Below are 13,584 nucleotides of genomic sequence, written 5' to 3' on the forward strand. Positions count from 1 at the left end.
TCATAGCTCTAGTCTCATGTGTATGTTAACGGCTGCCCCAAGGGGGGAGGGTTTGCGGTACGCAAGTGCGGGGCCACACATGTCCCTAGCGTCCGTTTTTTTAATTTTGGCTTCTGATTTTCATAGTTTTAAATCATTTAAACCAAAATTACAAATTAAATTTTGTTTTTGTCTATGGCCGACAAAACAAATTGCTTGAAATTATATCTGTGAAACTGGTTGAAACTTGGCAATTTTTAATGCAAAAACCATAAGTTTAATCATTGAAACTTTAAACTTTTTAAGGAAATTTATTTTGTACTGTGTCCTCATGCGGAATTGAACTACTGCACGAATCTTGAGGACAAACGAGTGGGCGGCAGGACTTGGTAGGTGAGTTCCCCTGCGCATTTTGGCTGCCCCAACAGTTAACCATTCTAAGTAGAAGCAGATGGACGCTTCGCTATCAGATCACTTCGGCATTATGCTTTTATTTTGTTGTTAAAAAATCAGCTGATAAATCAGTTATCCAGAAAACTACTCCCTCTTGAGTATCACTGAGTACCGCACAACTAAGGTTTTTTCTTCAATCGAGTAGTGAGTAACTACTTAATCGGACAATTAACTGGTCAGCACCTCTTAATCCCCTACTACATCCGTCTGGGTTTATTGATCCCCTTTGTATTTTGTGCCCAATTTTAACTATAAATTTGACCGACAAAATATAAGTTGTATGTCACACAACTTAGATTATTGGATTCATATTCGAAAGAGGTTTCCATTGATGCTATTTTTGTGGTATATAACTTATTTTTGATAGTTAAATCAAACATCAAAGTTTGACCCAAAATACAAGGGGGACTAATAAACCCGGATGGAGGTAGTACCGCGGGTATGGGACTGAGCAGCTACCGGTTATCGATTTTGTAAACATTGTTTTATGCAGCTATTAACATGTTCTGTGGATGGTCGCAAAACCCTGCGTGCCTGAACTACAAATTTTGTTTACAACATTGAGCGCGCCTGCGACCTACACGCCATGGATCCCTAAGGAAATCGACGCAGTGTAGAGTGCCCAAAAGATCACATGGCGGGGGAGGGCGCCAGGTAGGCATCATCGCGAGGCGCGCACGGAGGGCACTCGCGAGCGAGGAAGCACCTAGGAGGCGGGTACTACAACATCTTGTATAGGAGTAATTCCTCGGGGGTGCCTTGGGCATCCCCAATTTTGAGACGTTTGCCTCTTCCTATTCTTTTTATCTCGCTCTTTCACCTAATTCTTAAAATCTTCACCCACATAAAACTTCTACATAATTGTTGGGATATATTAGTATAGCTAATATTTAAACAAACACATAACTTGTTTTAACATAAAATGAAAAATTATAATCCACCCTTAGTTACACTAGTAGAAAAAGGACCTAATGTGAGACAAATTAGTCCCGGTTTGATTTTGGCCCGGTACTAATGGTACCATTAGTGCCTGTTCGAACGACTATGCATTAATGCCGGTTCGTGTTGAACCTTTAGTACCGGTTCGTGCCACGAAACGGTACTAAAGGGGTGGTGGCAGGCTGGCGTCAGGCCGGGGCCCCACGATCACCTTTAGTACCGGTTCGTGGCACAAACCGGTACTAAAGGGCTAACCTTTAGTACCGGTTCGTGCCATGAACCGGGACTAAAGGGGTCTGACCTATAGTCCCGGTTAGAGACACAAACCGGGACTATAGGGCAATTTTCAAACTCTAACCCCTCAGCACGAAAATCCGCATACGATTTTGACAGCCTACGACCTGTTTGCAATTTTTTAGAATCCTCAAATTCCAAAAGGAAAAAAAGATATGCTCAAATTTCAGTTTTTTTGGTTAAATTTGGTCAAACTACTTATTCAAGAAGTATTAATGTTACTACATAATTATTCAAGAATATTAGTGTTACTAAATAATTATTACAATTTTTTGAATTTTGGTCAAATCTGGTCAAACTGTGGTCAAACTATGGTCAAACTGTGATCAAACTTATTCAAAAAATATTAGTGTTACTAAATAATTACTATTTTTTAGAATAATAGTTTCAAACTCAAACGGTGAAACGTGTGGCCTAATGCTCAAGCTAAACTGCTGAGGGTTAATAGGATTGTCAGCTTACATTTGTTAGGAAAACAACAAGTGCAGACTTGGAAAGTAGAGGGAATAGAACTCCGAAGTTAAGCGTGCTCAAGCTGGGGGAGTGAGAGGATGGGTGACCGGCCGGGAAGTTAGACGATTTGGAATGAGTGATCCACACTTGAGTAGTTAAGAGGGTGATTAGAGACTAAATCATCAAATAATTCAGAAAATTGAAAATCGAAAGAAAATTCAATTTTTTTCCAAAAATTTCAGAAAAAAATTTCAAAAAAAAACCTTTAGTACCGGTTGGTAACACCAACCGGTACTAAAGGTCCCCCATACCATAGCGCGAGCTCACGCCACGTGGTGGGCCTTTAGTGGCGGTTCGTGCCGAACCGGTATTAAAGGGGGGGGGCTTTAGTCTCCACTCTTTAGTGCCGGTTGCAGAACCGGCACTAAAGGCCCTTACGAACCGGTGATAAAGCTTCGTTTTCTACTAGTGTTAATGTAGACTAAACAACTGTAGCACTCTCACATTCAATCATTTTATTAAAATAATAAAATACGGGATGGCCGTTTTGGCTCTGGGACGCATATGCTCCCAAATGATGAGTAAATTCAAAATAAGTAGTAAATACAATTTTAAAAAACTGATATTTTTGTAGATGTTCTTGTTAGTGTAACAAGCATCCTTGATAATTTTCATGCCAAACAGGATAGCAATGCTTTGCTGGTAAAAAAACTAAAATAATTGTAACATTTGGGGTATGCCTTGTTTCTTTTCATATATACCAATATAAATAAAAAAAGATCCAAATGCACAGATCAAATTAATCTTGGCCATCAAACCATGTCAATCCAACTAACTAGATTGCTCTAAAACTTTAAAACTGCCATTCTTGGGATGAAAATGCCATGAACAAGAAAGTGCCATGTGAACACAAAAAGAAAGAAAGAAAATGCCATGATATAAATAGTGTCATCTCTTAATGAACAAAAAACGACATAAAAAACAAAATTCCATATCCTAAAAATAAAAGCCATCGCTTAAATGAAAAATGACATATCTTAATAATAAAAATGCTATATTTTAATATAAAAATATCATCTCTTAATATAAAAATGCCATCTCTTAATAATAATAAAATGCCATCTCTTAATCTCTTAAAAATGCCATCTCTTATAATAATAAAAAAATAAAAAATGCCATGTGACATAGTTCAAAATTTTATAAACTGCCATGTTGATTTTTCACTAGAGAAAATGCCAACTGGTGAAAGAAAATGGAAGGACTGGGACTCCAACCTAGGTGGCCCAGGCGAAGGAGTACACTGCTAGCCAATGGGCTGGCTCTAGTACTTTATAACTAGATGCTACAAAAATATCTAAAACTAATGGAAGGAAAATGTAATAAAAAAAGCAAAGCGTATAAAAACTTGAGTTTCAGTTAAAAAAATATAATTTCTAACAAAAATGTGAAGACAGCTATATAGGTATGCTACAATCGCCCAACATAAATATGCTACATATATTATTAATACAAAATCTAGTGCAAAAAATAAACTTTGAATAATTAACATGCATGAATTTATGATGTGACAGCATTGCATGCATGTAGTGTAATGCAAAAAAAATGTAATTTATGACTTGCATGCATGACTTGCTTATGTGGCATGGTTGCATGGCTTGAAAAAAATAGATAATGGGTTGTAACTATTTAGGAATAGAAGATAAAGTTCGCGAGAGTTTCACGGGTTTGGGATCCGACGTGTCCAGTGGCGGAGCTGGGCCTGATTCTAGGAGGAGTAATCGGCTTGGGGGCAGCTAAATGTGGGTTCTGGGCCAGTTTTACCAGATGTCTGGGCCAGTTTTACCAGATTTTGCGTGGGCTGGGGAGGTGTGGCCCAGCTGAAGCTCCGCCACTGGACGTGGCACCGATCCTGCGTCAGGATTCGTGCAGACGAACCCGACCGAACATGGGGGATCGCTGCGACATCTCTCGGCTGGCTGACGATCGCCAGTAATATTTTCCCCAAAATCTCAAACCCGTTCCCTCACCTCGACGGCTCGACCTAACCGTCGTCAGCCCGCCACGCTCCGACACGCGCCCAGCCGCCACGCCACGCCCTGCCCTCTCTGCTCCTCGACGCAGCCGCCACACTCCCCTGCGCTCTCGTCTGTCCCTCGGGAATCTGTGGCCGGCACGAGCGGGCAAGCGGCGCACCACCGCGGCGGCGGTAGCACGCTAGTGGGGAAGCGGGGGCGGCGGATCCGGGAAGAGCAGCGGCGGCAGATCGGGAAGAGAAGCATCAGCCATCAGCAAGACCCCCTCCCTTCAAGGTATATATGCGCATACCCATTACCCAATAAGCTGCCAGAATTTTTGACGAGCCCGTGATATTCAATCATATTTGTTGGCTGGATATGTTGCTATATGCCCCCGTCCGAATTGATGTTGAAGATTTTTTGTGGCATGTGTGTGGTATATGCTGCTGCTGTCCGAAATTATGTTGATGGATTTTGTTGCATGTGTGTGGCATTCAAACCATGAATACAACAGTGATTGCTAGTCTTAATGAATACAACAGTGATGTATTCAAATCATGAATGAATACAACAACTTGTCTTGTTCAAATTTGTATGCAACAGTGGTATCTAGTTTTTTTAATTATAAACAACCACCCAGAACGAAGGCTAAGGCTGCAATCGCCGGCGTGATGAACAAGCGACCCCGCGAGGACGAGCCTTCCTCCTCCCAAAAGCGCCAGTTTGGTGCAGGTATCTATTCCCTGCCTTCGTCACTAGACCCAATCCAGTTGCTGCTAACCCCCAATACCGTGTGAAGGGTAGCTAACTAGGGTTTGGTCTTTGTGTAGGTGGCGGCTATGGGGAGCAAGAAGGGTACTCGGAGGAGCGGATCAGTGCGCAGCGGGTGGCGGACCACTACAGTGCCCGGTCGAATCAGACGCTCGAGGAGCGTGAGAACAGCCCCATCATCCACCTCAAGAAGCTCAACAACTGGGTAACTACTTTGCTGTGCTTCCTATCCATTCATCCCCTAAAACCCTTGAGAAAATGCGACTTCTACGATGTTGGGTGAAACCAGTAAGAAACCACGCTAATCCTGCAGTCTCACCTTCGTCAGATAAAGAGCGTCCTGGTTCAGCTGTATGCACGTCCAGGAGACTGCGTTCTAGATCTTGCTTGTGGCAAGGTAAGCAGTGCTTTGCGAGTGTTAATTAGGACAAGAAGAAGAGTTTTTGGTAGTTCCGAGGTAGTCCTGACATATATTGATTCTTCATGAGTGTTAATGCAGGGAGGTGATTTGATAAAGTGGGATAAGGCCAAGGTTGGCTATTATGTAGGGGTTGATATTGCAGAAGGCTCGGTTAGTTTCCCATCACATGATAAATCTATATTATATGCATATACACGGAAATTCAATTTGGCTCCCGGGAGCACATGCTCCTGGGGCCAATTTTTTTTTTCAAATGTCAAAAAAATTGAGACAATATTTTTTTGTGATCTTTGTCACATACAAATGCTACCTGTAAATTTTGAGGCAAAAAGGTTAACCATTTTAGCCTGCGCAAAAAAAAATAAAAATTCGAAGACAAAATGTCACCCCAATTTTGTTTTTTTCACCGACGAAACACCGCTGCTCCGTTCCACATGAAAATTGCCAAGCATGCTTGCGACACCAACACGATCATCTACAATTTTTTTTTGAAAATATTTACTATTTTTTGGGGTACTGTTCACCCAGGAGCCAAAACGCCGCTCCCGCATATACAAAAATATATAAGTTAATGCAATTTGTTGTTCGTGAGTTAGGCTTTTCCATCTGTGTAATGCTTTGGCATTTATGCCTATCAGTTGCTTTTCTGTATAGGGCAGATTTATACATTGCTACTGTTTGGCAGATATTATTTTGTAACCTGTACTGCAATCGTTTGAGCATTTAAACTTATCTCAAGGTAGTGGTAACCTATATATTCAATCTTTATTTCACTTGTTTTTATCAGTGTCCTTGGTAAAACCTTCAGACTTATCAGCGGTCCTGGACCATAGAACTTGTGTATTCGCTTTTGATTTCCTCACTACCTCTTGTAGCTCTCAACTACGCAGCAACAGATCACTTTAAGTTATAATCTCCTTTGATGTGTTGGAGCTTTACACTTGCAGATAAAAGATTGCATGACCCGTTATAACGGCGACTCGGATCAACAACGAAGGAAGAAGTTCAGTTTTCCTGCACGGCTTATTTGTGCTGACTGTTATGAGGTAAAAGTATTAATAAATAAAGTACAATTTACCATAAGAACCAAACCTAAAGTGGTGGTGTGCTCTGTGCGTGCAAGCAGACATAGTGCCACAGCTTGTTTCAAGTATTGAACATTTTTCTGTAGTTGAAACCAAATTATATGCAAGAAATGGATCCTTCCATAACACTCATGCCAACGTATACATACATTTGTCATAAACTAGTAGGTGATTCTGCTTATACTTTCACATCACCAGGAAGAATATACTTTACCTTACCCCATATGTCTATCAGTCTATTATTGTGGTGCTCATCAAGAATTATAAAGTGCATCACAATGCTTCCGCTTTCATGTTTCTGCAGACTCGGCTGGATGAGTATCTACGTGAGGATGCTCCATTTGACATATGCAGCTGCCAGGTGAGTGACCTAGCTTTATATTTTGAAGGGCGACCTTCAATTTTCATAGTTCGTTGTTATTATTGGTCAGTTCAATCATCTATTATTTCCCACTTGTCAAAGCAACTTTGAATTTTAGAAACCTTTTGTGAATATATACCTACTATTAAATATTACAATCATTATTGACAATTATCATTCAAACATTTTTTTTCCGGAAGATGTTGAAACTTAAGTATCATTGCTATGTCCAGCAAATAAAATTAAGTACGCTGATCTTTAATCTACTTTTAATATGTAATGCACCGTCAGGAGATTTAGAATGTCTGGATGATAAATGTATATGATTATGAGGTTTATACTTCCTATTCTGATGGTCTTTTCTATGTATTTCAGTTTGCAATGCACTACTCATGGTCAACTGAAGCACGTGCAAGACAAGCCCTCGCAAATATATCTGCATTGCTTCGTCCTGGAGGCACGTTCATTGGAACGATGCCTGATGCTAATGTCATTATTAAAAGACTAAGAGAATGTATGCCACTATCTTCAACTGTAATTTGCTTGATCTCGTCAAATTAGACTGTACTTGTCACAAGATGTGTGATACAAATTTATATCCTCAGCTGAAGGGATGGAGTTTGGGAACAGTGTTTACTGTATTACCTTTGGTGAAGAGTACACAGAAAAGGTAATTATGTTTGTTTATAATAACTTCTTATATGTTCGTTTTCATTACTGACTGATCATTTTTGTTGTTTTCACAATGGTGTAGAAATTCCCGGCATCCAGGCCTTTTGGTATCAAGTACAAGTTTCATTTAGAGGTGACAACACGATTAACTTTCTAATAACTTGAGCCTTGTATCGGTGGCCTCTTTTAGTTTTTCAAGATGAATACTGATGTTCATATTCGAGTGTTTACCCAAATTGTAACAGAGGAAAAAATGGATTTGTTTGGGTATTTTTTTGATTAAGTTGCCCTCTTGTGAATTTGTATGCACACTACCCTTTCTAATGCTTAACTAAATATCTATTATGTGCCCTTATTCAGCTTCAGTTGCTGCAGCTCTGAAAGTAACTCTAGTGATTTACATAGTACTATCTGTTTACCACAAACTCTGCAGTCCTGTAGGTTACATGTTGTTTGCTGCAGTCTTCTGTTCTTCCGTATTCTAGACATTCTTTGTGAATAGTATTAAGCTGACATCCTTCGTATTGCCCTTATCTTACATATACATGTCTTCTTTTTCTTTGACTATTTACATATACATGTCTTGTTACAACTTGTTTGGGTGTTTATTGCCCTATATGATGTAGTACCTAGCTTCCTGCTTTTCACTCGTTGTCTTTATTTAATTTTCCATTCATTAATTACGAAAACTTGTTCAGTAACAAACTCTTTGGCAACATGCAGGACGCAGTTGATTGCCCGGAGTGGGTTGTTCCATTCCATCTCTTCAAACTACTGGCAGAGGAGGTATGCAACTAATCTATTGCCCAGTATGCTATCGCAACCTGTGCTTTTGTTTCCTCATTTCAAACTAGTTCATTTCAATATTTTGTCTAAATTTTTGCTACCCTATTTTTTGTTATCGTTTGTTTTCTTTTACAAATTTGCTCTCAGACAGATGCTAAGGCTATGACCAAAAAATTGTGCATCTTTTGCAGTATGATTTAGAGCTGGTTCTAATGAAGAACTTCCATGAATTTGTACACGACTATGTGCAAAGGCCAGAGTTTGCTGATCTCATGCGAAGGCTGGGGCCTCTGGGTGATGGACGATCGGGCCAAAGTAACTAGACTAGCTACTGAATTCGCTGCTGTCTATAAATATCATTTCATTACCTTGACGTATTTGAGTTATGTAGGCACGCTGTCACAAGATGAGTGGGAGGCATCCTATCTTTACCTCGCATTTGTTTTGCGGAAGGTATTTCTCGTTCTGTTAACAAGTGAACCACACACGGTCGTCCTATGTTTGCTGACATGCTCTGTTTATGCAGCGAGGCCCTCCACCGTCCCAGCGGAGAGCCAACAATCCTAACAGAGGGAAGACGTTCCTCGCCGAGGAGGACATCGAGTTTCTTAGCATATGAAGCAGGCTTTGCCGTCCTGGAGCTTACTAACAACTTACCGATTATATGCTTCACATTGTGGTGATGAAAGTTGTATCTTTAGTGGCTCACCTGTGATCTCCCCAAGGCGTACCCGATATATATAACTTCACTAAGTTTAATGTTCGCACGAACTAGTTACTCATGTAATTTTGCAGAGATGAACACATATTTAGGTGTCATACATAGTTGATGTGATAGCTCTCAAGTTCTACGCGGAACATCAGAATATTTGTTCAGGCATTTTTCTTGTAAAGTAGTACTTGCACTAGGCACACCCCCAATTCCTGAGAAGGTTGGGCTTGAATCTCTCTTATTCCACCGCCTCTCTCTTCAATTGAACATCAAACACTTTGACACTTCAGTTGTACAGGAGCTTGTTAATCAACTACAGTACTATTAATCAAGGGCTAGTTAGTTTTTACAGGAGCTCGTTAAGAGAAAAACAGTATACGAAGGGGCGTTTTGGTGCCTCAGCTCACCTGCACCTGATATCCTAGACGCACAATGTTGTATGGGGATTCAAGGATACGTCAGTGACAAGACAGGGTTCGTGCCGTGGAAAACGGACGAACGCGTACATCTCTCTCTAATTGATTCATATGCTTAGCAACGGCGTGTACTAATTGATTCTATGGTCAAGTTTTTCCACGTTTGATGCTTATACTAATCTAGTTTGGCAAAACTTTCCCGGGTTATAAGTGCGTGCCTTTTACCTGTTTGTTCATATGCTTGTGAGGGCTGAATTTTTTGTTTCAAGATTTCTTCTTGATTTTTAGAGTTTAATTTGGTGTGATCCGAGGTTGCACGGAGGAGGCAATCGCCTCAAGTTTCCATCATGAGTAGTGGCCACCGTAGTCGCTGACGGGTCGCCGGATTGAGGATCTACGGGCAATTCTAATGGACCACATGCGACACGCCACGGACCATCTTCGCGTGCCTCGGCCGAAGGCGTCCAGCCCATTGCCGTTAGGTAAACAAGGCCCCCACTGTTCCCTCCACTGCATGCTTCGCTGGTGTGTGATATTCGCCCTTCACGCTTGCTCCATTTATTGCATGCAACTATCAAAAGCTTTCTGAAAGATGCTATTATGTTTCCGCAAAAAGGAAAAAAAACAAAGATGCTATTATGGGTCAGGTCCCCGCATTGGAGTTCCATGGGAGCGGGGCGTTGGAGCACCTCGGAAGTGTCGTGACAGGGACAGCTATCCCAGCCTCAGGCTAAAGGTCACACCGGAGCCGACTGGCTACGACAACTAGAAAAACGACCAGATGTTTGCCATTCACAAGATACTCAAATCCTGGTTGTGCCGTGTTTCTTAACTCCCACTCCTCTAGCCAACATAATAGAAGCATGAAACTGGGGGTGGCGACGACGAGACACTACTAAATCCTGGGGCGCATCTGTTTGGGTTTAATTAAGTAACACCCAGGTGATGCAAGTTAACCCCATCGCTTTGAATTCTTCTTTCAGATCTAAGGCATACTCGTGTAGCTGACACATATTGTCGTGGATATGGGACATGGGTATCCTCATGGAGGTAGGCCGCGGCCCATCATGGGAGGTGGCCCAGCAGGCCGACTTAAACAGTTTGAATAAGACCTGGATTGCTATCCGTCTTGTAATAGAAAAGAGACTAGTCCTAATCCTACTAGGACTCTACATGTAGGCCGGCCCCTTCAACTTATATAAGGAGGGGCAAGGCTCCCCAAAAGGGACAAGCAACAAGCAATAATATCTAGGGCTAGACACAACAAAGGGGAGCCGGCTTATGCGTCGTCTCCCTCATGAGCATAATGAGATCTAGCCACAAACAACATGTAGGGTTATTACCAGATGATGTTTCCCGGGGCCCGAAGCTGTCTAAACCCTTGTCATGTGTTGCGTCTCTCGATTCCGCTCAACCCCTCTCAAGCTACCGTATAGATGCGTTAGCCTCACGGTGGCGGCGGCTTTCATGGCCCGGGCGGCGGTTCAAATTCCAATTTTCAGAATTCTCAAGGTAATCAAGGTGGTTTTAACCAGCAATCTGGCCAGGGTAATCAGCAGCAGCAGCAGGGGGGATACCGGACCCATCCAAAGCAGCTCAACAGTGGACAGTATCATGTGTTTACTACCAGTTTGTGCAAGCGAGACCAGAAGCTTCATAAGAGGGCTGTGAATGCTGTTGAGCCGGCAGTTCCACGTTACTTGCGATGGTCTAAACAGCCGATTGTATGGAGTAGGGAAGATCACCCTCCCCGGGTTGATAATCCAGGTCACCCGGCCTTGGTGGTGGCTTCTCAAGTTGGTGGGTATAAATTCACTAAGGTACTCATGGACGGAGGCGGTAGCATCAACATCCTCTATTATGAGACCTTCCGTCGTATGAGATTAACTAATAAAAACCTCAACGAGTCCAATACTGTTTTCCATGGTGTGGTGCCCGGTAAGTCGGCGTATCCAGTTGGTAAGATCGAGCTGGAATAGCCTTTGGAGATGAGTACAACTACAGGGCGGAAAAACTAACTTTTGAGGTGGTCAAAATAAGAAGCCCGTACCATGCTTTATTTGGGCGGCCGGCTTACGCCAAGTTCATGGCACGACCGTGTTACGTATATTTGCAGCTCAAGATGCCGGGTCACAATGGGACCATTACGGTTCATGGCAGCCGAAAGATAGCCTTAGAGTGCGAGGAAGGTGACGCTGCTTACGCTGAATCTGTTTGTGCGACAGAGGAATTAAAGTTTTACAAGGATAATGTTGACCCGGCAGATATGACGTCTTTGAAAAAGCCGACCACGTAGCATGAGCCGGTAATGAAATTTAAGTCGGCCGATGAGACTAAGCTTATTGACTTTGTGCCAGGCGATTCATCTAAGCAGTTCAGCATCAGTGCCAATCTGGATCCTAAATAGGAAAACGCGCTCATCGAGTTCATCCGTGAGAACCGGGACATCTTTGCATGGAAACCTTCTGACATGCCGGGTGTACCGAGAGAACTCGCTGAGCACACTCTTAATATTGATCCAAAATTTAAGCCAATCAAGCAATTTCTCCGACGGTTTAATGAGGAGAGGCGGAAAGCCATTGGTGAGGAAGTGGCCCGGCTCTTGGCGGCCGGGTTCATCGTTGAAGTCTTTCATCCAGAATGGCTAGCTAACCCGGTGCTCGTGCTCAAGAAGAACGGCACCTGGCGTATGTGTGTGGATTATACGGATTTAAACAAGGTTTGTCCGGCTGATCCTTTTGCTCTCCCCCGTATTGATCAAATTATTGATGCTACGGCGAGTTGTGAGCGTTTAAGTTTTTTGGACGCTTACTCTGGATACCATCAGATCAAAATGGCAGTTAAGGACCAAGAGAAGACGGCGTTCATTACCCCTTTTGGAGCCTTCTGTTATGTGTCTATGCCGTTTGGGCTCAAGAGCGCCCAGGCGACTTACCAGCGGTGCGTACAGAATTGTCTTCATAATCAGATTGGGCGCAACGTTCATGCCTATGTGGATGATATTGTGGTAAAATCCAGAGAGAAGGAGACCTTGATAGACGATCCGAGGGAGACCTTTGGTAATCTCCGGGTCTACAATATGATGCTTAACCCGGCCAAGTGCGTCTTCGGTGTTCCTGCAGGCAAGCTCTTGGGTTTTCTGGTTTCTCATAGAGGCATTGAAGCTAACCCGGAGAAGATCAAGGCAATCACCTCTCTGTCTAAGCCAACGTGTATAAATGACGTCCAGCGTCTGGCAGGTCGGATCGCTGCTTTAAGTCGATTTATAAGCCGGTTGGGTGAAAAGGCCATACCGCTATATCAGATGATGAAGAAAACAGATGACTTTGTCTGGAGTGATGCTGCCAACACCGCTTTTGAGGATTTGAAAAGACAGTTAGCTGAACCGCCAGTTCTTGCAGCTCATGTTGATAAGGAGCCCTTATTATTGTATGTAGCTGCTAACACACGAGCCGTCAGTGTGGCCATCGTGGTGGAGCGCAAGGAGGCGGGTAAGGAACATCCGGTTCAGCGGCCGGTTTACTACATCAGCGAAGTACTTATTGAGTCCAAGCAACGGTATCCACATTGGCAGAAGCTTGTTTATGGGGTATTCATGGCAAGCCGGAAGCTTAAGCAATATTTCTAGGGCCACCCTATCACTGTGGTTAGTTCTGCTCCTTTAGGAGATATCATCCAAAACAGAGAAGCCACAGGAAGAGTCGCTAAGTGGGCCATTGAACTTGGGCCTCATGATCTAAAGTATGTGCCACGCACAGCTATCAAATCACAAGCATTGGTAGATTTCATCAACGATTGGACAGAGCTGCAGATGCCTGAAGAGAAATCGGATAACACATACTGGACTATTCACTTCGATGGATCCAGGCAATTGGAGGGCTCGGGGGCTGGAGTCGTGTTAGCTTCCCCTCGAGGTGACAAATTTTGTTATGTACTACGGTTGATGTTTCCCTGTACTAACAATGCAGCTGAGTACGAGGCCTTGCTCCATGGTCTTCGGATGGCTAAGGAGATGAGCTTAAGCCGGGTGAGGTGCTTTGGCGACTCCGATTTGGTGGCCCAACAAGTATCAGGCAAGTGGGATTCCAAGGACCCCCTCATGGTGGCTTATCGCCGTGAAGTTGATGCCATTGCCGGACATTTTCAGGGTTACCAAGTAGAGCACATTGACCGCAGAAAGAACGAGGCGGCTGATGCTTTAAGCCGGCTGGGCTCTCAGCGAACGCC

General features: G+C 43.0%; 1 protein-coding gene across 3 annotated transcripts; it reads left to right on the plus strand.

The window, feature by feature from the left end:
* The first annotated feature begins 4,065 nt into the window (after positions 1-4,065).
* On the plus strand, positions 4,066-9,273 carry LOC109776134 (mRNA cap guanine-N(7) methyltransferase 1). 3 transcript variants are annotated; one of them, XM_073502292.1, is made up of 14 exons: positions 4,066-4,427; positions 4,774-4,865; positions 4,964-5,109; positions 5,218-5,301; positions 5,404-5,475; positions 6,273-6,371; positions 6,715-6,771; positions 7,147-7,285; positions 7,377-7,441; positions 7,526-7,576; positions 8,167-8,229; positions 8,421-8,544; positions 8,621-8,682; positions 8,756-9,273. In XM_073502292.1, exons 2-14 carry the CDS (start codon positions 4,805-4,807, stop codon positions 8,846-8,848), a joined length of 1,116 nt encoding a protein of 371 aa, XP_073358393.1. In that variant the 5' UTR covers positions 4,066-4,427; positions 4,774-4,804; the 3' UTR covers positions 8,849-9,273. The 3 variants fall into 3 exon arrangements, with proteins under 3 accessions (XP_073358393.1, XP_020190390.1, XP_073358394.1); XM_020334801.4 differs by having other exon boundaries at positions 5,233-5,301; XM_073502293.1 differs by lacking the exons at positions 5,218-5,301; positions 5,404-5,475.
* Positions 9,274-13,584: the final 4,311 nt, after the last annotated feature.

Source organism: Aegilops tauschii, chromosome 6, assembly GCF_002575655.3.
Source record: "Aegilops tauschii subsp. strangulata cultivar AL8/78 chromosome 6, Aet v6.0, whole genome shotgun sequence".
Classification (NCBI taxonomy): Eukaryota; Viridiplantae; Streptophyta; class Magnoliopsida; order Poales; family Poaceae; genus Aegilops; species Aegilops tauschii.

Bases quoted from the DNA above. Each gene is read 5' to 3' on its own strand.
- LOC109776134 (XM_073502292.1), top strand. From the start codon at position 4,805: ATGAACAAGCGACCCCGCGAGGACGAGCCTTCCTCCTCCCAAAAGCGC. The intron at 5,110-5,217 runs GTAACTACTTTG...CTAATCCTGCAG, and splicing joins TCAAGAAGCTCAACAACTGG to TCTCACCTTCGTCAGATAAA. The intron at 8,545-8,620 runs GTAACTAGACTA...TGAGTTATGTAG, and splicing joins TGATGGACGATCGGGCCAAA to GCACGCTGTCACAAGATGAG.